This window comes from Ochotona princeps, chromosome 1 (genome assembly GCF_030435755.1).
Source record: "Ochotona princeps isolate mOchPri1 chromosome 1, mOchPri1.hap1, whole genome shotgun sequence".
In the NCBI taxonomy this organism is placed as follows: Eukaryota; Metazoa; Chordata; class Mammalia; order Lagomorpha; family Ochotonidae; genus Ochotona; species Ochotona princeps.
This window is the reverse complement of record NC_080832.1, coordinates 51,159,054-51,181,145: the sequence shown is the minus strand read 5'-3', so window position 1 is coordinate 51,181,145 and position 22,092 is coordinate 51,159,054. Positions and strand designations below refer to the sequence as shown.

The 22,092-nt window shown below is 44.7% G+C and overlaps 1 protein-coding gene across 3 annotated transcripts in view; it reads left to right on the top strand.

The window, feature by feature from the left end:
- The window catches only part of SLC16A10 (solute carrier family 16 member 10), a 136,717-nt gene that overhangs the window by 103,879 nt on the left and 10,746 nt on the right, over window positions 1-22,092 (top strand). The window contains exons 4-5 of one of the 3 annotated variants that reach the window (XM_058658537.1): window positions 7,277-7,308; window positions 20,234-20,380. In XM_058658537.1, the coding sequence (XP_058514520.1) occupies window positions 7,277-7,300 (24 nt within the window). In that variant the 3' untranslated portion in view covers window positions 7,301-7,308; window positions 20,234-20,380. Of the gene's footprint in view, window positions 1-7,276; window positions 7,309-20,056; window positions 20,189-20,233; window positions 20,381-22,092 lie in introns of those variants that run through there. The other 2 variants (XM_004580500.3, XM_058658480.1) reach the window with 2 other exon arrangements.

The window sequence follows — 22,092 nt, the reverse complement described above, 5'->3', positions numbered from 1 at the left end:
AGCATGAAGTTTTGCATTGCGACTGTATCCCTAATCAAGTCAGGGACTCATTTATCAGCATCTTCATTTTTGAGACTCAGAAGTACAATGGAGTGTTCTTCTACCTCTGGTAAACATCCTGAAATACACAGCATGCTGCTTTTTGTAGGACTGTAGTCACCTGACTCCTATATAGTGCAACACCAGGAATTGTTCCGCCTACCTAACTGGCCACTCACCCTTTAGTTTTAGTTTGTGTGGCAGAGAGAGAGAGAGAGAATACTTCTATTTGCTGGCTTATTCCCCAAATGCCCAGAAATGTGCTGGGCTGGGAGCCAGAGTGAGCTTCTGTCAATCCAGGTCTCCATGTGCATTGCAGGAACCTAATCACTTGAGCCATCAGTTGCTGCTTCTCAGGGTCCATGTGCATTGGCAAAATAGTGGATTTAGAAATCTGAGTCAGGAACTAACACAAGTCCTCTATTGTGGGAATCCTAACCTGCAGCCAAACCCAAAAGCTGCTCTTCTGTTCTCCTTCTAATGAGACTTACCCAACCTCCTGGTTACAAATCACTGCTTCTCACCTCCCTAAAACCCTCACAGAAACTCAGCCTCCTCACACTATTTTTTCATTTTGAATATTTATTTACTTGAAAGGTAGAGTTTCAGAGAGTGGGAGTTGCATTTGCACATTCACTCTCCAGTGGCTGTCATGACCAGGGCTGGGCCAGGCCATAGCCAGGAGCCAGGAGTCAGGAGCTTTCTCTGGCTCTCTCACGTGGATATTGGGGCTCAAGCACTTGGGCCATTTTGGACTGCTTTTACCAGGCCATTAGCAGGGAGCTGGATCACAACTAGAACAGCTGGGACTCAAACTGGTGCCCACATGGGATATCAGCATCTCAAGCAATGGCTTTACCTGCTATGCCATAATACCAGCCCCTGCTTTCCTATTTTCTTTATATCACTTAACACACGCAAATATATTAGGTAACTTACTTTTTTATGATAGTTGCTTATTGTCTCTATGAATAAATACTTCTACTGAAATGTCAGTTCCTGAAGGTAAGGATTTCTCTGTTTTGTTCAGTGATAGATTTCAATCATCTAGCACAGTGCCCAATACACAAATGAGGATGTTTTTATTGAATGACTATGTAAGAGGATGCCAACAGTGACACAACATAAGCATTTATTTTCTTGCCACTTGAACCTTTAAATTTCTCTCCTTAGGCCATAATGGTCTTTGCACATTTTACGCTTACGGGCCATGATGGTGTCACTCTTCATTCAGAACTTCACTCATGAGCTCAGAGTCTGTCAAACTCAGAACAACTGAGTAGTCACTAAGGCTGGCTGGTGGCCGAAGAGAGACTTGGTGTGTTTTGCTTTGAGCCACAGCTAGCTGCACATGCCTGTGCTGGCACCATAAGATAAGCAGAGGAAATTTCTTTTGTCTGCAAAGCAACCATCCTTGGTACCAACTAGGGTGGTATGTCTCAGAATGGGATTGTGGATTGTGGAACCGTTGCCAGACCACAAGTCTGTATAGCCTTTAAAGCCCTTATTGGACAGGTGCAGAGAGAGAGAGAGAGAAAGAGAGGAAAGAGGGAGATTTCCCATCTGTTTGTTCACTTCCCAGAAACCCACAATGGCCAGAGCCACAGCCAGTAGCTGGGACCTCAGTCCAGGTCTCCAGCATGGATGGCAGGAACTCAGTCACCCGAGAATCCCAGATCTGCATTAACAGGAAGCTAAGATCACGAGCTGGGGCCAGGCTTCCAGATCTTCCCACACAAGATGCTGGTATGTTAACTGGAATCTAAATACCTGCCTGTAAATAGCTTTGGCTGAGCACTGAAAACAGGGCAAGTCAGTGAGATGATTGATAAATGCCTAGGAATAGCAGTGATATAGCATCTTACAAGCACGGAAGGCTCATTCCTCACCATGAGGATGATGGCTTGGGTTCAGTTGCTGTCATACCTCTCCAGTGTTACTCAGCTTGGCCAGCAGCTCTTCAGATGCCTATGTCCTCTGACTCTAGACTCTATCATTGGATTGAGTTTTGGTTTTTCAGCTTTGAACGTGTGTAGCTGTCTTATCAAGAAGTTGACCCATTGTTGAAATCTGTCCCTTACACTGTCGTGAGACAGTTTCTCAAAAATTTGATGCAGAGATCTAAGAGGGCTGGTTTTGTGTCAGGCAGTTTTCAGAGAAACTTTGACCTGATAAAAAGTGCTCATGGGAGGATGCTGCAATTAAAGATAAATCATTTGCCTGTTTACAGGGTAATAAGTGGACTTCAAGTCCACTTGTAATCAAGAAGAAGCAAGTTGTATTTTTATGCTTGAAATGAGGTTTTGAAGCAAACACGTTGGTAAACAGGGCATGTGATACCTCAAGATGTTATGTGGCTCTGAGTCATACAGGTGTCCTCGTGAGTCAAGGCAGGAATGTGCTGGTAAATCTCACCAGCTGGAGCACCTCTGCTCATGCTGTGACTAGGGTGGGCTCATAGCGTGCTGAGCCATGCAAGCAGCAACAAACCAGCTCTGCTGTCAGGGTGACTTCCTCACGGTGATTCAGGTGATAGTTGGTGAGCACTGATCATGTGTCTAGTGTTTTCACGAAACCTTGTATAACCATTTCAAGGATGAGTGTGGCCAAAGTGTGATAAGTAACACATCTAGAGTTAAAGAAACCCTTCTGTGAAACTGCTGCCCAGGATCCTTCATGAGTTATGCTGATGGCTAGAATTTGAGCACAGAAACCAAATACTGGTCCTAAATCCCCTGGACTTTTAATGAAGAACCCTAAGATAGGATGCTGTCATCTTCACCCATGTTGGTTTTAAACCAGAGATTTTATTGCCTTGCACACTTTTTCCCCCTATTCACTCAACAGTGAGAACCAAGACACAATTGAGCTGTCCTAGCACTCAGAGCAAGCAGCACAGCCCAGTGTGGACCCTGGGGGAGGCTAGTCTTTGTTCTACTATAGCAGGAATAAGAGGCTTCCATGCAGCTTTGCTTTTGGCTGAACTCTAATTCATTGTCAGTCTGAGAAAACTGAGGCCAGACAAACCCCCAATAAGCAGAATGTGGACCAGATATGGCTTCAGGTTAGATTTCTTTTCTTTTCTTTCATTTCTTTCTCTCTTTTGTCTCTTTCTTTCTTCCTCTTTTTTCTTCTTTCTTTTCTCTTTCTTTCCTTCCTTCCTTCCTTCCTTCCTTCCTTCCTTCCTTCCTTCCTTCCTTCCAATAAACATTGTGCACAGCAAGACAGAAGCGAACACATGCACAGATTGACAGGAGCATCTGTCCTGTATTTGGCCAGTGTAAATACTGTTCATTGGAACATGGGAAAAGTCAACTGCCTTAAAGGGTTGCCATTGGAGGCCAGCTGGCAGATCCCTAGTCCCCTGAGAAGGCTTGAAAAGGTGTGTGCGTGAGGGGAAACTGTGCCTTCCCTCTGGCTAAGGTACACATTTCACCAGGGTTTCCCTGTGTTTTTGAAGAGTCTCAGGTTTTATTTGATAAAATGCAGTGTGCTTTTGAGAACTTCCCAAGTTTTCAAATCAATATGGATATTGACTTTTCCTTCAAAACCCTGGATCAAATTGAAGTTTGTTCATGTTTTTTATGTCAGGAAATAAATAATTATGATAGAGGATAAACAGAAATAGAACTATTTTTAAAAAGTATTTCTGTTTGAAAGAGTTACAGCTAGAAGGATAGAGATCCTCCATCCACTGGTTTATTCCCCAAATGGCCACAACAGCTGGAGCTGAGCTGATGTCAAGCTAGGAGCCTCCTCTGGATTACCTACATGGGCACATTGGTCCTAAGACTTGAAATGTTCTCTGCTGCTTTCACAAACCATAAGCAGGGAGCTTATCAGAATCAGAAACAGAAGCAGAGCAGCTGGGACATGAACTGGTGTCCATATGAGATGCGGGCACTGCAGGTGGAAGCTTAGCTGCCATGACATCTGCCCCAGGAGAAATCTTAAAAAAAAAAAAAAATAGGCAGAGTTAGAGGAAGAGACGGAGATCTTCTGTCTGCTGGTTCATTCCCTAGATAGCTGCACTGCCTGGAACTGGGCTAGTTTGAAGCCAAGAACCTCTTCTGAACCTCCCATGTAGGTCCAGATGCTCTCGGACTTGAATCCTACTCTGCTGCTTTCCCACGCCATTAGCGGGGAGATATATTGAAAGTCGTATCACTGGGACTTGAAATTGTGTGCATATGGGATGCCCAAGCTGCAGGCAGATGCTTAGGGTGCTGCGCCACAGTGCTGGTCTCAATAAGTCAAAGTCTTAATTTAGGAATCTTCTCTTTGTGAAAGGACGTGAGCTTTTGCCAAACATTTGCCAGGTGGCCCTGGGGCTGACAAGAGGTAGGAGATTCCTGCAGGCTTGTTCCTACCCCTTGATGCTCTGACATTTGTAGAGAAGCTCTCCTGTCACTGGCCACGAGGCCTGCCGAGTTTAAGGGGAAAGAGGCTTGCTTAGGTCTCTGTGCCATCAGGCAGTCTTCAGCCCTGGCAGGTATTTCAAGGGCTAGGCATTGCTGGATGTGGCTTCCAGTTGCTCATGCTGCTACCCCTGGCCCTCTGTGCTGCCTGCCTCTCCTGCCTCCCTTTCCGCATCCCCATCTTTCTAGAGCTTTCCTCCTGCACTCCTTGGCAGCTCATTCGTAATCAGGAAACCCTCATGCTGTCACGGCAAGCTGGATAAAGGCTGAGTTTGGAAGGTGCATAAAATTGCAGCAAGCAGCTACAGGCAGGCAGTTCAGCCGCTGGCCTCCATGCTAAGTGGAACTGATTCTTTCCTGAAGTAACATGGCAAGCCCACTGCAGCATTATGGTTCCCAGGCACAGTTTAAAATCCTGTGTGCCCAGTCCTCAAAGCCATGCAAGGGTTTGCCCTAAAACACAAACTTAAACAAGCCTAATGTGTAGATTTTCCACATTTTCTTTTTGTATCACCCACATTTCTATTAGTGTTTGGCTTACAGGAGGCTCCCACAAGAATCATCTCTCCATGGCGTCACAGGACCACCCTGGGAGATGGGCCTCCTGCAAGTGCTTGCATGTAGCACGACAGGAAGCAGGTTTGGAGTGTGGCAGTTTGCTGTGGGTTGCAAGGTCAGTGCATGGTGCAGCCCAGACCTGAGCCTGGGTTTTTGTTAGGGTGTGCCTCTTAAAAAAAGCATTCAAAGAGGTGCCAGAAAAGGTGTAACAGTAACTTAGGAGCCCAAACAGGTTGCACAGATCATTTCTTTGTATTCCGCTACCTCTCCCCTCCCGAACTAAAGCGGGAGACGTCTCGGCGCTTGCCAAAAGCCACAGTTATAAAAGTGGTAGAACCAGGTGTATCATCCAAGAATATCCATGGAAATCAAATGGAAGTTTATTGTAACCTAAACTGGAAATGTAGACAGAATGAAGGAATGAAATCCTTTTCTTAGCTAAGCCTGGTTGCTTTGGCATTATTACACAGGCCAGTTTTCCTGGAGGTACCAGGAGTGATCTCATCAGCTTCGCTGTCTGTCTTGGATCTCTTGGGAGCTCAGGGTCAAGGTGGTTGCATGGCAGAGTTTGGCTGAGAAAGTGAGGCATGCAGTGATGTCCTTGCATCCTGTGCCATACTGCTGAGGCTGCCCTCTCCTGTGGGCTGTGCTCCCTCCACCCTGAGAGATTTCACATCTGTCATGCTGTGGAGCCGCATGGCTGTCCCGGCCATGTGGGGGACAGCCACAGGGTTTTGGAAACAGTTTTCCATTGATTTCAAATGCAGTTGTATGACTGAAGTTGCCTCACTCAGTCTTCTTGGCACTGCAGCCAGCTTAGAAGAGCAGGACTTAGACTTTTATTTTTGGCCTGGAGGTTTGAAATAGTCTCATTTCCTCACATTTTTCATTGTTTTGAAACCAAAGTTTCAAAATATTTTAATTTTTTTAATTTTTATTTCAGTTTTTTCCCTTTGTATACTTGGTTTCAGCTTATTATCTTAATTGTCTCTAATGATTGTTACTTTGACATTTATTAACTATGCACAGTGTTTTGACAGTTTGCAAAATAAAAAGTAATCAGGTTTTTTAATCCATGTTTTCCACTGTAATTAATTTGTAATTTTTCTATTTTTCATTCAAAAATAGGCTGATGCATTTGGCGTGAGGATATTTCTTCGCGTAGCTTATCTATCTAAGTATTAGACTTAACCCACTGGATGCAATTTATATGCTAAACTCCTGCAACCTCTGTGTAGATTTCTTTTCAGATTTTTGGTTGTTTTGTGGCCTGGAAATGTTTCGTTCTACTTCCATTTTGCTTCCTGAGAGCTCACAAGCATGAGTGTGTTTACATGTGTGTTTTCTGATTCAGGATACACAGCGGGAGGAACCTTTCCTGAGGACCAACAGTTCTCAGGGTGGGGAGGCGGTTCTCCCAAGAATTGCTAAGAACCATGTGGCTCAGAGAAGTTGTACCTGGCTCAGGACTGCACAGCAAGCAGCCAGAGCGCCGGCAAATTTGACTGAGATGTAGCCATTCCACTCAGTGATTACTGCTGTTCTCGCCTGCCTCTGATTACAGCCCACCAACAGATTCCAGCATTCATTCATGTGACGCTCACCACGCACACGTGGTGTGCTTGAGCAATCCAGGAGTGGGGAAGCAGCGAGGAGAACAGGTGGGGTCTCTCCCACAGACATGGAGAAACAACAAGTGCATGCACACACACAAAAACAAGGTGATTTTCAAAAGAGATTTTCTTGGAAGCCAACAGAATGAGCTGGGAGGTAATGGTGGACTCGAAATTCATGTGGGCAATCAGGAGGGGATGGCACATTCTGTGGATGAAGGGCACTGTTAGGCACTGAGATGTCAGAAGGCTAAGACATCTTCCGGTTGCCCCTGGGAAGCCCACAACAATTTCTGTAGGCTGTATTTTTTAAGAACAGTCACCAGTCGAATGCTGCTTCTTTTTTTTTAATCCAACTTATTTTTATCTGATGTGTTATGTTAAAATCTGCAAGTTGAAGATAAGAAATTCATGTGTACTGTGCTGTTGGACCCAAGCATTGTTTTTCATACACCTTGTTGATTACTTATCTCTTCTAATATATTACACTAGTGTCAGTTCTCATGTGAGATTACTGAGTGCAGAGATATCGCCTCTCTACTTTGTCCCTGTGTTTTTCAGTTTTGTTTTGCTTTTTTTTTTTTTAAGATATATCTTTGCTTCTCTTGCTTTTCTGGCTTTTCTAACCTTGCATTTATTTCCCTTCAGATCTCAACATCTGCTGCAATTTGACTGTTCAGGTTAGTGAAAACTTGCCCATTTCCCAGCTTTGTGCCTTAGGCGGTATTCACCAGCATTCTCCTACTTGAGATGAATAAGGATCTTTGCTTCTCTGGCCTCTTGTGACTCATTAATGGTGAAGTTAAATATTTACAGAGCACTCTCATCAAAACAAGTGGGTTTGAAAAAAAATTTTTGAAAAATAATATGAGAAAGCTTAGAACCTGACAGGAAGAGAGAACATAGTTAATTCATGAGAAATCCGGAAAACAGATCATTTGCAAATCATTAAACCAAAGACGAACTGTTGCCTTTACAAAGGCACTGCAAGTCATGTGTTCCAAATTACATTTAGTTAGCCTTTAAAAAAAAAGTATAGATAATTCAGCAATTGTTTTCAAAAACGATGCATAGTTTGCTCCCAAACCTCTGAAAAATATTTAAAATTAGTTGGGGAGAAATCCAATAGCATTTTAAAATCTCTAATTTTCGCTACAATGGAGCAGCAGCACTAATGTATTTTTGTTAGGCCCTTATACTATGTACTGTATAACACATCCAATGTGAGTATGGGAAACGCTGGTGAAAACTGTGGACTTAACTACAAAATACACTGGGAAGTTGTGTGTGGGAGAGGCCCTGGCGCCTCAGAAAATGCTAAGGAAGCAGGTAACATAAGGCAGCCCTCTCATTGCTCCACTCTTGGTACCTAGGATGCACCTGGCCGTTAGGCAGCCTTAAAAAGATGTATTTAGTTAATTAGAGAGCATGACTGATTGATTGATTTCATCTGCTGTTTCATTCCCCCCCCCTGAATGGCCACAACAGCCAGGCCTGGGCACGGCCAAAACCAGGATCCCAGAACTCTGGGTTTCCTGCCTGGGTGGAAGGTACACAAGCACATAGGCCATCTTCTGCTGCTTTCTCAGGCATATTAGCAGGAAGCCAGATCAGAGCTATGGGATGCTGGCATCGCAGGTGGCAACTTAACCCACTGCACCGCATTGCCAACCTCTGTGTCTGGCTCTCAGTGATTGATCACAGATTGTACCTGGCTAAGTTGCTGAAGTACAAGCTCTTCTGGTGGAAACTCACACTACTGACGCTTTTTATTCTTCAATTTCTTTCTTTCTTTTCTTTTTTTTTTCCTTTGCTCTTCACCTTAGAACTGATGGTGGGAGTTTTCTCTCTATCTTATAGGAAAAGGACATAGTTATTAAAAAATTTCCTCAAATCACATACATAGTGACAGGCTGAGGTTTAAAATCTTAAAAATAAAAGTGATCTTAGAATCATTTAAACTAGCTTTCATGTGGAGTAGTTTAAAGGTGTCAAAGTGGCTAGCAGGAAGGCCATAGTCCCGCTGAGGTGAGCCATCCTCTCTGCCCAAGGCTAGTACTTCTCCCAGCTGCTTCCTCAGCAATACGTAGACACCTGCATGTGCCAGGTGGGCTAATAGATCCCCGACCCCTCTTGACCTGCATGCATGTCTGTGAATTTTAAATGCTTCCGGATATCGATGTTTGGATTTGTGAAGCATTACCATGTCCTCCACAAAAATCAAGTATCAAGATTATTTATGCTTGTGTAAGTCCATGTTTTTTGTGTGTCCCATGCTCCTTTGGGCTTGCCTCAGGGACTTTTCATACCTCCTGACCACAGAGGAAAGTTCCTAGCTTCCTGTTGATGCTTTAGGCAGTGAGTGCTCTTGTATGTCCAGGGTCTTCTTGCTTTAGCTTTTCAACCTTCAGGGCCCACTCTGAATTTTGGAATGTGATTTACCTAATAATGTCTTTCCCGTGTCATGCAAAGTACTTACTTTCTAAGCTGTGCATCACTTTAACTTTCACAGCATTCACATTAAGTACCTCGAACAGTGTGTCGCACCTGGTTCCTCCCTTTCTCTCCTGAGACAAAAATCCCTAGATCACAAAATTCACCTATACACATAAACCTATATGCATGGAAGGTCTAGGCTGTGACAGAGTGGTTTACTGGCTTGACTCCCAGCTGCTCCACTTCTGATACAGCTCCCTGCTAATACTCCTGGGAGAGCAAAAGTAGATGGCCCAAGTGCTTGGGCTCCTGCTCTACCGGGAAGAAGCTCTTGGTTCCTGGTTTCAGCCTGGCACAGTCCCAGCCATGGCAGTCGTTTGGGGAGTGAACCTTTTGTTTATTCTTTTTTTTTTACTCTCCATTTCAAATATACTTTTATAAATCAGTGATATCTTACCTATAACATTAAGGAGAAAAAAATGCTTGCTATACCTGCTGCAAGGAATCTTGAGGACACCTAAGTGAAATAACCAGTCACAAAAGGAAAAATAATGTGTGATCTCGCTTAGACTAGGTTCCTAAGCTAGTTAGGTTCACAGAGACAAAAAGCACACTGATGGTTTCCAGGGGCAGGGAACTGAGAAAACAGGTAGTTATTGTTCAGTGAGTACTAGGCTCCATTTTGGGAAAATGAAAAAGTCCTTGAGATGGTGGTTATGGTGGTAGAACATGGTGAATTACTTAATCCCGTAATTCACTTAAAAGTGGTTAAAACGGCAGCTTTGCTGTGATGAACATGTTTGAAGAACTGCTGTCAAAGGCAGATGCATTTTACGAAAGCACTATGCATGACTTTTAAAGTGGTTTTCACCAAAATTTATCTTCTAATTACATTTTTTTCAATGCAGTTTTAAAAAGACCTTTTGTATGTGGAAATGACAGCAATAAAAGGAAGGTTGAGCTAGGCTTAATCCTCAGAGTTGCTTACTTGTTTGAGAGAGAGACGGATAGGCAGAGCTCCCAAGTTCTGGTTCACATTCCCAGTGCCACAATGGCTAGGACTAGGTCCAGGTTGAGGGTGGAAGCTGGGAACTCCATCCAGGTTTTCCAAGTGGAGGCAGAAACCCACTCACTGTGGCTGTCAGTGCTGCCTCTCGGAACTTGGAGTCAGCAGGCAGGAGCAGGTTTTGAACCCAGATACTCTGGTATGTGGCGTGGGTTTTTTAGGCTTTGTAGCCACTAAACTGCCTAACTCCCCCCCCCCCAGAAATTTGTACTCTACATTATGATTTTGTAAAAATTATGGGATGATAATAGGGAGCAGTCAGTCATTAGCTGGTTTTTGGGGCTGACAGAAAGGATTAAGCACTGTGTACCTGACAAAGACCGAGGAAGAGTATAGACGGGAGTCTGGCAGAGTAGCTGTCTAGCCAGCATCATTATCCTGATTCTTAGTGTGGGGAGATTAAAGGGAGGTACAGTTTTTATGGGAGGATCAGTTTTTTTTTCCCAAAGCAAAATAAAGATCAAAATTAAGGTGAATAAGAAGTAATGCCCAATGCTATGTTTTCCTGAAGATTTAGATACACCTTAAACTAAATAAATTAAAATTTCAATAAACAAAACAGTTGACACATACTTTATTGTTCAGGAAGGCAAAAAACTAGTTTTGACAGTTTATGAAATATCTGGCTTATTAACATTACTAGGATCATTAGCTAAGCAAAACTAGCAGATTGTCCAACATTCTAGTGTTTTAAAGATTATTTTCTGGAGTATTATAATTTTTTAAAGATTTATTTTATTTTATATTTTTATTGGAACGTCAGATATATAGAGAGGAGGAGAGACAGAGAGGAAGATCTTCCATCCACTGGTTCACTCCCCAAGTGGCAGCAACGACCAGAGCTGCACTGATCTGAAGCCAGGAGCCTCTTCCGGGTCTCCCACTTGGGTGCAGGGTCCCAAGGCTTTGGGCCGTCCTCGACTGTTTTCCCAGACCACAAGCAGGGAGTTGGATGGGAGGCACAGTGCCAGGATTAGAACAGGTGCCCATACAGGATCCCAGCACATGCAAGGCCAAGACTTTAACTACTAGACTACCACGCTGGGCCCTATAATTTTTTTTTTAAAGATTTATTCATTTTATTACAGCCAGATATACACAGAGGAGGAGAGACAGAAAGGAAGATCTTCCATCCGATGATTCACTCCCCAGGTGGCCGCAAAGGGCCGATGCGCGCCGATCCAAAGCCGGGAACCTGGAACCTCTTCCAGGTCTCCCACGCGGGTGCAGTGTCCCAATGCATTGGGCCGTCCTCAACTGCTTTCCCAGGCAACAAGCAGGGAGCTGGATGGGAAGTGGAGCTGCCGGGATTAGAACCGGTGCCCATATGGGATCCCGGGGCTTTCAAGGCGAGGACTTTAGCCGCTAGGCCACGCCGCCGGGCCCCCTATAATTTTTTTAATTGAGCTTAAGACTGCTTTTTTTTTTTTAGATTTATTTATTTTTATTGTAAAGTCAGATTTTACAGAGAGAGAGAGACAGGGAAATATTTTTCCATCTGCTGGTTCATTCCCCAAGTTGCCGCAACGGCTGGAGCTGAGCCAGTTCAAAGCCAGGAGCTTCTCCTAAGCAGTCGCAGGGTCCCAAGCTTTGGGCCGTCCTCGACTGCTTTCCCAGGCCACAAGCAGGGAGCTGGAAGGGAAGTGGAGCAGGTGAGACATGAACTGGCACTCCCATGGGATCCTGGCGCAGGCAAGGCAAAGACTAACCACTAGACTAATGCGCCAGACCCAAAGTATTATTTTAATACTTTCTTATTTTAGAAGAAGGTGCATCTTAAACTTCTGAAATAAGCTCATTTAATTAGACTTTTATTGGTGCATCTGTTGCCTTTAGGCTATTTTGCCAAATTTACATAATCCAACCATTGGGTACAGATTCCATGCCTACCAATACATGCCTGTGCACACATATAGCAGGTCGGTGACTGTCACCGTATCAGTCCAGGAGTAAGATTAAGGAGTGCTTTTCTCTCTTGTTTTTCATAAGGGCCAAACATGAGAACTCGGGATGCCTGGGTCACACCCAGGAGCTTGCCTGTGCAGAGTCTTTGCCAGCTAGTCCGTAGCTTCAGAGTGTTCTGCGAAAGTGATGGGGTGGGCTGGTCATGCAGGTGGGTCACAGGCTGGTGAAGTACCTCCCACCTCCAGGACCGCCCCACCATCAGCCTACCTCACCTGCCACTTTCACAGGTGGCATAATGAATCTGCTGTGCTAAGAGTCAGGCTCAGAGAAGGAAACGTTGCAGAGTCACATGTGGGCTCAGGTGCAGCGGATGAAAAGGTAAATGAACCAGCCGATTAAACACCTTTCATTGTTCAGAAAGGAATGCAACAGTTTTTGATAAATTGTGAAATAATGTGTTACACAATGGATCAGGATTACTACATTTCAAGTTTCTTATATAAAAAAGTACTGATTTATTTTTGATTCTTAAGATAAAGTCTTCCTTAAACTTCCCATATTCAAGGTTACTTAAGCTGGCATCTATATGTTGGTTGTGGTTGATCACCCCTCTAGAACACGTTATAAAGAATGGGCTACTTACTTTTGTTTTTCTAATCCAAAGGAAATGATTTTAAAAAAAAGCCAGGGAAACATAACAAGCTTTGGAAGAATTTGTAGGGTTAGAAAATCAGAGTTTTCAAAATTGGAACCATCAGCAATGTCTTGCTCCTAAGCTGTTTCGCCACCTTTTGATGGCTGTTAAATAATACCCATTCCAGAAAGCCTTCCATATTTCTCAGCCTTGACTGACTCAGGTCTCCACATGGTCAGCTGTGGAGGCAGCAGTTGGTACCAGCACTACAACCTTAGTACTAACAAAAAATATTTCAAAATAGCCACTGGGCTCCCGGACCACCTGAGTGCTCAGCGCTGTTGGCAGGCAAAGGCAGTTTTCATGTTAGGCACATTGTAGAGGTGTTTTCATGTCAGCACACAGATGATCAGTTTAAACAGGCAGAAATGACATTTGGGAGCTGATCTAGTTCTAGGTATTTATTAATGGACACAAAATCTCATTTCAGTGTGTGTGTGTGTGTAAAAAGGTCTAAATTTTATGTATTCAGCTCTATAGGATTAGTTTTCTTCCACCTTTAATTCACTTGAGCAGCTGATGCAAGATTTCGTAAGGAATGCTCTACTTGTTTTAACATACTTCCTTTTCTTCACACACACACACACCCCAAGGAAGAACAAAAGAAAGAAAGGCAACAGATGATTAAAGTAAAAAAGAAAACAAGCAAAATCTTGTATTCCATTCAGATTTTTGTTCATCCTACTTTGAAATCAATGGGTAGTGTAAAGTTTTCGTTTGCAACAGATTTCGAGATTATCCATTAACCTACCTAAGAGGCTTTCTACTCCCTTCCAAAACATACCTCTGTGTTTTTAAAGGGGCCAGGCTCTTTAGCCCTGAGTTTACATTTTGAAGAGTGTGTCTGGGCAGAATGGTTCTTCGAGAGTTCTGATCTAGCTTTAAGAACACTGAATGGGTATATTCTTAGAGAGTATTCCAGACTGCACTTGTGAGGAGCAATATCCCGAAGTCACTGCTCTCTACAGGGCCAGTAAAAGCCCTCAGGACCAAGGGTCCCTGTAGGGAGACAGCGAGAAACCATTTGGACTTGCATGGCCACTGATTCTCCATTTGCAGGTGCCAGGCACACTTTGGTGGCACAGGTCTTCTCCCTCTCCCAAAAACAAAACAAAACAAAAAACAAACAAAAAACAACAAAAGGAAACTTAATGCATGGGCCTAACTGTTTTTTCAGTTTTTTCAGTCGGTTGATGTGTGTCTGAGGAAGCAGGGCAGACAGACAAGCAATTAGAAACATTAGACAAGGAAGGCTAGATGGTGGCTGTGTAGCTGAGCTCTGTGTGTCTGTCAGAGGGCCCTGTGAAGGAAACAACAGTGGATGATCATTCCCGACTGCACCCCTCTGCTGAGTTCTGCAAAGGCCATTGTAGTTCTTTTACTGTGCTGCTCTGTAGTGCCCCATTGAGTCTGGTTAGGGCCTGCTTTCCTGACCTTCCCAACCTTGCCTTTGTGCCCTTTGTACCAAGCCTATTGGCTGTCACATCAAGTCTGCTGTCAGGAAGAAGTCATTCATAAGAGTGTCCACTACAGTGTAATGTGTGCACTCTGACAGTTTTATTATTTATGTCATAGATTATAAGCACTCCATAAATGACATTGAGGAAAAGAGCACTCATCCCCTTCAGGGGAACAGGGAAGGGGCCACGCGGCTGATGACCATCTTGGATGGGTCAGATCACACAGTCTTAGGAAACAGTAAGCAGGCCATGCTTGTGCGTTCCTGAAAGGTGGCCCTCTGGCTTGGCAGATGTGTCCCCCAACCAGGTTTCAGGGCTTCTGTGAATGGCCTGCTCCCTTTATTCAAGTCACCTTCTATTAAGTGATACCATTTAGTAAGAAGAGGTCTGGGCATCTAAGGGTAATTTTCACCAGTTTAATAGGGGCTAGTTTTGTCCCACGGCCACCCCTTTAACTTCCTTCATGGAATCCTCCATGCATTCTCAGTGGCACAACTGCACCTGATGGCCCCAAGTGTGTGATGTGGTGGTTCCCCCAGTCAGGGGAGCAGCAGGAATAAACCAAGGCTGAGGCTGTTCCCCTGGGGTGATGGCTCTCTTCAGCTGTCACCTCTGACCTCACAAACATGAGCTCTGTACCCCACCTCTCCCACCTTTCCCCAGCTAAGTGAGGGGACGGAAACCTGCCTTCCCTGGGCTGGGAGGACATCTGTCATCTGCAGAGACACATGTAGCTGTTTGCCTGAATTGGCAGTGGCTGGAGGAAGGGGAAACTACAGGCTACTTTGTTGTTTTTGTTTTCTGTTTTCCCTCTCTTGCCCACAAATAGTGGAATATGCTGACATTTGCAGATATGAGTTCTTAGTTATCTTTGAATTTTTAAGAACAGAGCAATAAATAGGATTTCACATAATTTAAACAGTTTTCTGTGGTCAGTGATGGGAGAACAGTTTTCTCTTGTAACTTGAATGATGGGAAAAATCTTTCCGGACCGGGTGATTGAGATGTCAGTAAGGCCTTATTATTCCCTTACTGATGTTCAGCCCTGGATTAAACAGATGTGAGAGAACACGAAAAACAAGTTTCTTTCATTTTATAAATACTATTGTAAAATCGGTCTTTTTAACCTTAAATGATTAAACTCCAACTATTATCTGTTTCCTGTGTAGATAGTGGCCTCTGGTGTAAGCTTTGAATTGGTTTAAGAAGTTTGCCAGTCTCTGCTCATGCAGCTCCTTGTGGGAATGGTGGTTTTGCCCAGTATCGCACTTTCTGCTAATTTACATGCCAATCTCCAGAGGATGAGAGATGGGCAGAAACTTGGCAAATAGTAGCATTCCGGGAAGTTCAGATGGCAAGAAGAATATGCCAGAATACAGGGGTGCTGCTGCCTCAGTGAGGAAGGGTCTGTGCGGCATGGAGGCTCAGGAATTACAGAATCTGCTCAGCCATCCCCTGGGTACCTCATGTACAGACCCAGGCAAGTTAGAGATTTTGGCGGGACAAGGGACAGGGATATTAGAAGTGGAGTTTCTTACTATATTTTAAAAAGGACAGCCGTAACAAAATACAAGAAAATAATGCTGCTATAACTAAAGAACTCAGTTTACATGTAAGCATGATTTGAACTTAGCCGATTTACTCTTTAAAAAGATTCCCAACATTGTGTATTGTTAACCCCTTTTAAAGAATAATAAATGCTGGGCCCGGCGCAGAGGCCTAGCAGTTAAAGTCCTAGCCTTGAAAGCACTGGGATCCCAAATGGGCACTGGTTCTAATCCCGGCAGCCCTGCTTGCCATCCAGCTCCCTGCTTCTGGCCTGGGAAAGCAGTCAATTGCGGCCCAAAGCTTTGGGACCCTGCATCCGTGTGGGAGACCTGGAAAGAAGTTCCTGGCTGCTGGCTTCAGATCGGCGCAGCACTGGCCATTGCAGTCACTTGGGAAGTGAATCATCAAATGGAAAATCTTCCTCTCTGTCTCTCCTCCTCTCTGTATATCTGATTTTGCGATTTTAAAAAAAACCTGACTGGACATTTGAATATTGCTTAAGCTGCCACTTCAGATGCCAGCATCCCATATGGGAGTGCCTGGTTTGAATCCTAGCTAAGCTTTCAATTCAAGCTCCCTTGCAATGTACACCCTGAGAAATAGGAGGTGATGGCTCAAGTACTTGGGTCTCTGCCACCTGATGGAACCAGTGTCCTGGATTTGGCTTGGCCCAGCCTCAGCATGTGGGCATTTGGGAAGTAAACTGGTGACTGGAATATTTCTCTGTGTTTTTCAAGAAATAACCTTTTAAATATTACAGGGGCTAGCATTGTGGTACAGCATGTTAAGCTACCACTTGTGCTACAACATTCCATATGAGCTCTGGTTTCAGTCCTAGCTACTCCACTTCTGATCCAGCTCCGAGCAAATGACCAGGAAAAGCAGCAAAGGATGGCTCATGTGCTTGGGCATGTCGACCACAATAGGAGGCCATAAGCAGGGAGCTAGATCAGAAAAGTAGCAACTGGGAAATGAAAGAGCTCCCATAGGGGATGCTGGCACTTGCAGGTGGAGGATTAGGCTATTGATCCATTGTGCTGGCCCTCAAATAAATAGATCTAAAAGAGAAATTACAGAGTGAAATGAGCAAAACTTAGTCACAAATAGAAGATGACAGCAGTTTGGCAGTTCTTAGTTTTGACTGAATGACTAGCACATACTCTCTTGTGACTTCTAAAAGATATCTCTTGAAAAGTTACAGTAGATCCTTTTGGTGCTTCCCAAAGTGAAGTAACGATTAGAATCTCGATTCTAATTCCACGTAAGGCTGATGAATACAAATGATAATATTCTACTTGCCTTAGATCAGGTCATTGATTTTTCTTCAAAATCGAGCTGGAATCCCTCTCTTCCAATTTTGTGTAATGTCACTTGAGGGAGAGTAACATAAGGGCATGAAGGATTCAGCTTGAAGTCGTTTAAAAATTTATTTATTTGAAAAGCAGAGTTAGAGAGGGAGACACAGCGAATGAGCTCTTCCATCTGCTGGCTAATCCCCCAAAATGACTGCAACAGCCAGATGTGGGCCAGGCCAAAGCCAGGAGCCTGGAACTCCATCCAGGTCTCCCACATGAGTGCAGAGGCCCAAGCATTTGGACCATCTTCTGCTGCTTCCCTGGGTAGATTGGCAGGGAGCTGGATTAGAAGCAGAGCAGCCAGGACTTGAACCAACTTTCTGTCATCAAACAGTGGCTTGAACCACTGTGCCACCACATTAGGCTCTGTGGCCAAACTATTGTTTTAGCATGGAATTAAATAGGAAGCCAGGATTAACGTGCTAGAATGCCTGCTGTTTTCTTGCTGAAAGTTGTGAGTCCCATGAACTTTACATTCCACTTCATTTAGACTAGCCCCATCTCAGTGCGCACATCTAATTGCTTAACAGTCTACACAGAGTGCGCTGGGGATGCAGCTGCAGGCAAGGCAAGGCACAGCAGAAGCCCTTACCTGTCTAGCCAGAATTTTGAGCATCACCCTAAAAACTGAGGAGATGTAAAATAATACTTAGCAGAAAGATTTCATCTTTTTCTTTTGAACTTACTCTAGTAGTCTCAGAGTGTGGGTTAGCGGGTAGAGACCTAGGATCAGGGGCTTGAGCAAGAAGCATGTCAGCCTGTCTTGACATTCCAAGTGAGGAGTGTCAAGAACCCAACGTAAAATAGCCTGGGCAATATGGGGCAGAGGAAGAGGCACGTGAGAGATGCAGGAGGTAGAATCATCCATCTTTGGTGTTTACCGCTGGGCTCTTCCTGAACCCAGATCCAATGGTTGTTGGACCAATAGCATTAGCATACATTGGAATGAGGGTCAGGTGCAGGATGAGTTCAACCTGGGGCACATTGATCACAGAGTGCCTTTGAAGTGGTCAGGTGCTTCTGTGGACTGGGAAATGGAAGAGTTTAACTCAGGGAACATTCAGGCTGAGAGGCTCTCAAAGCTGGGTGGGAGTACTCCCTGCTGCGGGTGCCCAGCGAGAGGTTAGAACGTCTAAGGGTAGAAGAGGGGAAGAACATCCTGGCATGTTTCAGCAACTTTAGAATCAACCAGTGCTGCTAGGCCAAATGAGAGTAGGACTGAGATCAAAGCCAGCCTAATGCAATTTGTAGACATGTTTTGTTTGGCTTCTGTAGGGCTGAATCACACAGTGTTCTAAGTCCAAGTTAGGTGCCAACATTTCCACACAAAATCCAGATTTCCAATTTATATGTGAAATGAAAGGGGACAGTAGGTAGACTTGGCACCACTGGTATTTTCATGTGGTATTTACCAACTCAGTTGTAAGTATTTTCTCTCCAGTGAAATGTCTTACCCCTTTCTGTGGCTTGCCTAGAACATGCAGGCATTTGAATTTCAACTTTGGAGACAAGGCTCAGTAGGTGAAAAAGGTACAGAGATTAATGACAGATTACAGAGAGCTTTGAATACTATTCTAAGGCATGTAAAATGTAGACAGCAACCTTTGATTAAAAGTTTGATGAAATTTGGGATTCTTTTCCTGGGCCATTGTGAAAATAAAGATGTTAAAACACTTAACAGTTTTGAAGGGGACTAGGGAAATGAAATATAAATATATTTTATTTAAAATATGAATATATAGGAAATATAAATATATAGGGAAATTAAATATGAGAATATCCAAATAGGTTTAAAAAGTACAGAATGGGGGAGCGTGAAGACTATGATTGTCACGTAGTAACCGTATGAACCATTGAACTTGGTAAGAAATTTGTCTGTAGACTTCCAGAACCCAGGCTGATGTTTAATGAAGAGGATGGTGGTTGCCAGGGACAGTATGAAAAAATAAAACAAATGATGCTTATTGGCTATTTTTTACCTGCAGACCACTAAACTGTTCTAAGTAGAATATCATTCTAAGCAGATTGTAAATAGAAGGGAAAAGTGCTTTTACGTTTTTTTTTAAAAAGTCTAAAATTAATATCTGATTGTGATTAACTATATGCCAGGCACTGTTCCAAGTGTTTTTCGTAGTTTTTAATTCTCACGACTACCTTTGAAGTAGGTATTATTGCTACACATAGGGTTCAGAAAGTTTGTGGAAAATAGGTCATTGAGGAAAGGTTTAGCCTAGATGTGGCTAAGATGCCCACGTCTCACACCAAGTACCTGGGTTCCATGCCTGATTTCCACTCCTGGTTCTTCTCTTCTGCCCTCACATACTTAGGGACAGCAGCAACAGCTTGGGCTCCTGCTGCCCACACGGGAAACCCAGAATGAGGCCCCAGCTTCTGGCTTTGCCTGGCTAAACCCTGAATGTCACGGCTATTTGGGGAGTGAACCAATGGATAATGAGTGGCAGCACGCTCTCTCTCAACCTATTGAATTTTAATGCAAATTTCTCATGATTTTAGAACCTTCTCCTATTTTTTATTTTTGACAGACTTATAGAGAGTGGGAACTTACCCAGAGTCATGAGGTTGGTAAAGGATGGACCAAGAACTTGAACCTAAGCAGTCTGACTGTAGAGGCTTATCTTTTATCACCATATTCAGCTCTCCTTACCTTTACTCCAGTGCCACAACGGGCAGCTGCATGGAATGCCCATGGTCTCCCCCTGCAGGTGCCAGTGTGGCTTACTTCTGGAGTTTAGGCTTGATTCAGGTCCTCCTGGGGGACATGCAGTGGCCCCTGCAGCTGCCATTCTGGAGTCAGAGAAGTAAAGTTGAGAGAACCAGGTTGTGTGCTGTACTCAAAGCTCACCTTCTTCAGCTGAAGGCTTAGCGTTAGCGTAGACATTGTGTAGAGATAACCCTTTATTTGAAAAGTAAAAGCTTAATACAAACTCATTTCCTGTTTACCAGCTAAATCCTGTTAGATTTGCTTCACATGTTCTCGTGAACACCTCCCACAGAATGAGTTAAGGTATTGACATTTGGAAAGGCATGGGAGTCCCTAATGGACACCTCTGATGGCAAAACCTGAAGCCTTGTCCCACCAACGCCACCGTGTGTAGGCTCATCTCTGTCTCTGCTTGACAGATGAACCACGTGAACAAGAGATTTCCGGATGAAAACAATAAAGAAGTGTTGCTCATGTGCATCGGCATCACCTCCGGCATCGGGCGGCTCCTCTTCGGCCGGATCGCAGACTACGTGCCCGGGGTAAAGAAGGTTTACCTGCAGGTACGCCTTTCTTTTTCTCAGTCTCTTTTTCCCCAGCAGAGCTGCCCCATCTCATTGCACAGTATCTGTGCTCACATGCTTCAGTTCTTCTATAAAAAGGGGAAACATTTTCTGGAGCATAACTCCCATAGTTTTTCAAGAACAAAATCAATAGTCTGGATTTCAAACATGAGAAATTGACAAGCAAACAGCCATCATTTTTGTTTTGTTTTGTTTTGTTAGGGCATACCACCAAACTCAAATGGATCTTGACTGTTGCTTTTTCTGAGAAGAGCGTTGTCTTTCTGGCATGGTTCTCACAGTCCTGTGTCAGTCCTCTGCCCTTTGCCATGGCTTGTGAAATCTGGGCTCGTTTGTGACTTTTGAGCTGCTTCACAGCAGATGGCCCCTTGTTGTGGGCTGTGCATAAACGAGCATGAGTTCCAAGCTCATTGACGACATCCGGTATTTAAGGAACTCTGTCATGCTAGATACTGTGCAGAACGCTGCAGTTAGGTGCGATCTCTGTCCTCTGTTAGTAGCAGAAGCTTTTGGGGAGACAGATAAACCAGTGTTGCTGCTCAGCAGAATCACAGGTGTGCTAAGGTAAGCACCTGGAATGCAAGCACTGAGCCTCTGGATCACCAGCACAGCGAAGGCCTGGGCGATGTTGAGAACAGCAGGTGAGGATGGGTGCCGCCACCCGGCAGCGACACTAAAATGACGAGGCACACTCTTGAGGGTCTGGGAAAAGCCGGAACCACAACTGGACCCCTCACTGCCAAAAACGGCCACATTTAAACCCTTCTATCCGCTGCTGCTTTCCCCATTGGCCTTAGCTTTCCTCCCCGCTTCTCCAGCCCTCTCTCCGCCACCCTTCTTCCCACCCGTCCTTCTTCCCCCGTCCCATCTTTCTCCGTCGTCCCTCTCCTCTTGCTCCAGCCCTCGTTCCTTTCCCCGTCCGTCTTCCCCTGCCCTGTTCCTCTCATTCTGGCCCTCGTTCTCCTCCCCGTCTTTCTCCATCGTCGTCCCTTTCTTCATCGTAGTCTCCCTGTCTTCCTTGTTTACCCGCTACTTTTATATCGTTCTCCACCAATCACTTCTCCCCGTGGGTCCACTTGGCGCTACGTGATAGGCCAGTAGCAATGACATAATCACAGCGAGGGCATCAGCCTATCCCTGTGACTTCCTGTTTACCTGCAGGCAGGATCAATTCCGCCTCCTGGCCCTGGGCCAGCTGCCATCTTGCAATGGCCCCTCCCAATCCCAGGAGTGGCTTTAGCCCTCCCCCCACCCTCCCCTCTGCTTCCCACAGATGGGGACGGTGGGTCCCAGCAGAGGAGAGCATGTGGGCAGAGGTGTGGAGGTGTGAAGTGGTGTCTGGGAGATGGAGTGTCTGAACACAATAAAAGGAGAAGAGCAGCTTGGGAAAGGCCTCCACATTCCTGGAAGTGGATGAGCCGTATACTGGAATCTCACAGACGGTTAGAGAATTTTAAGCAAGGGAGGGACCTGCCTTTGCAATTTACCAAGATCAGTCTGGTAGCTGTGGGAGGTAAAACAGGAGGAAGGACTTGAGATGGTCCCCAGAGGCCATCCATTGAGTGGCTCCATTTGTGTGAGGTGTCCAGAATAGGGAGGTCCCCAGGTAGCAGAGTGTGGCCATCAGAGACTAGGGGAAGCAAGGACCTGGGAGTAACTTCTGGGCATGGGATTTCTTTCTAGGGCGATGAAAA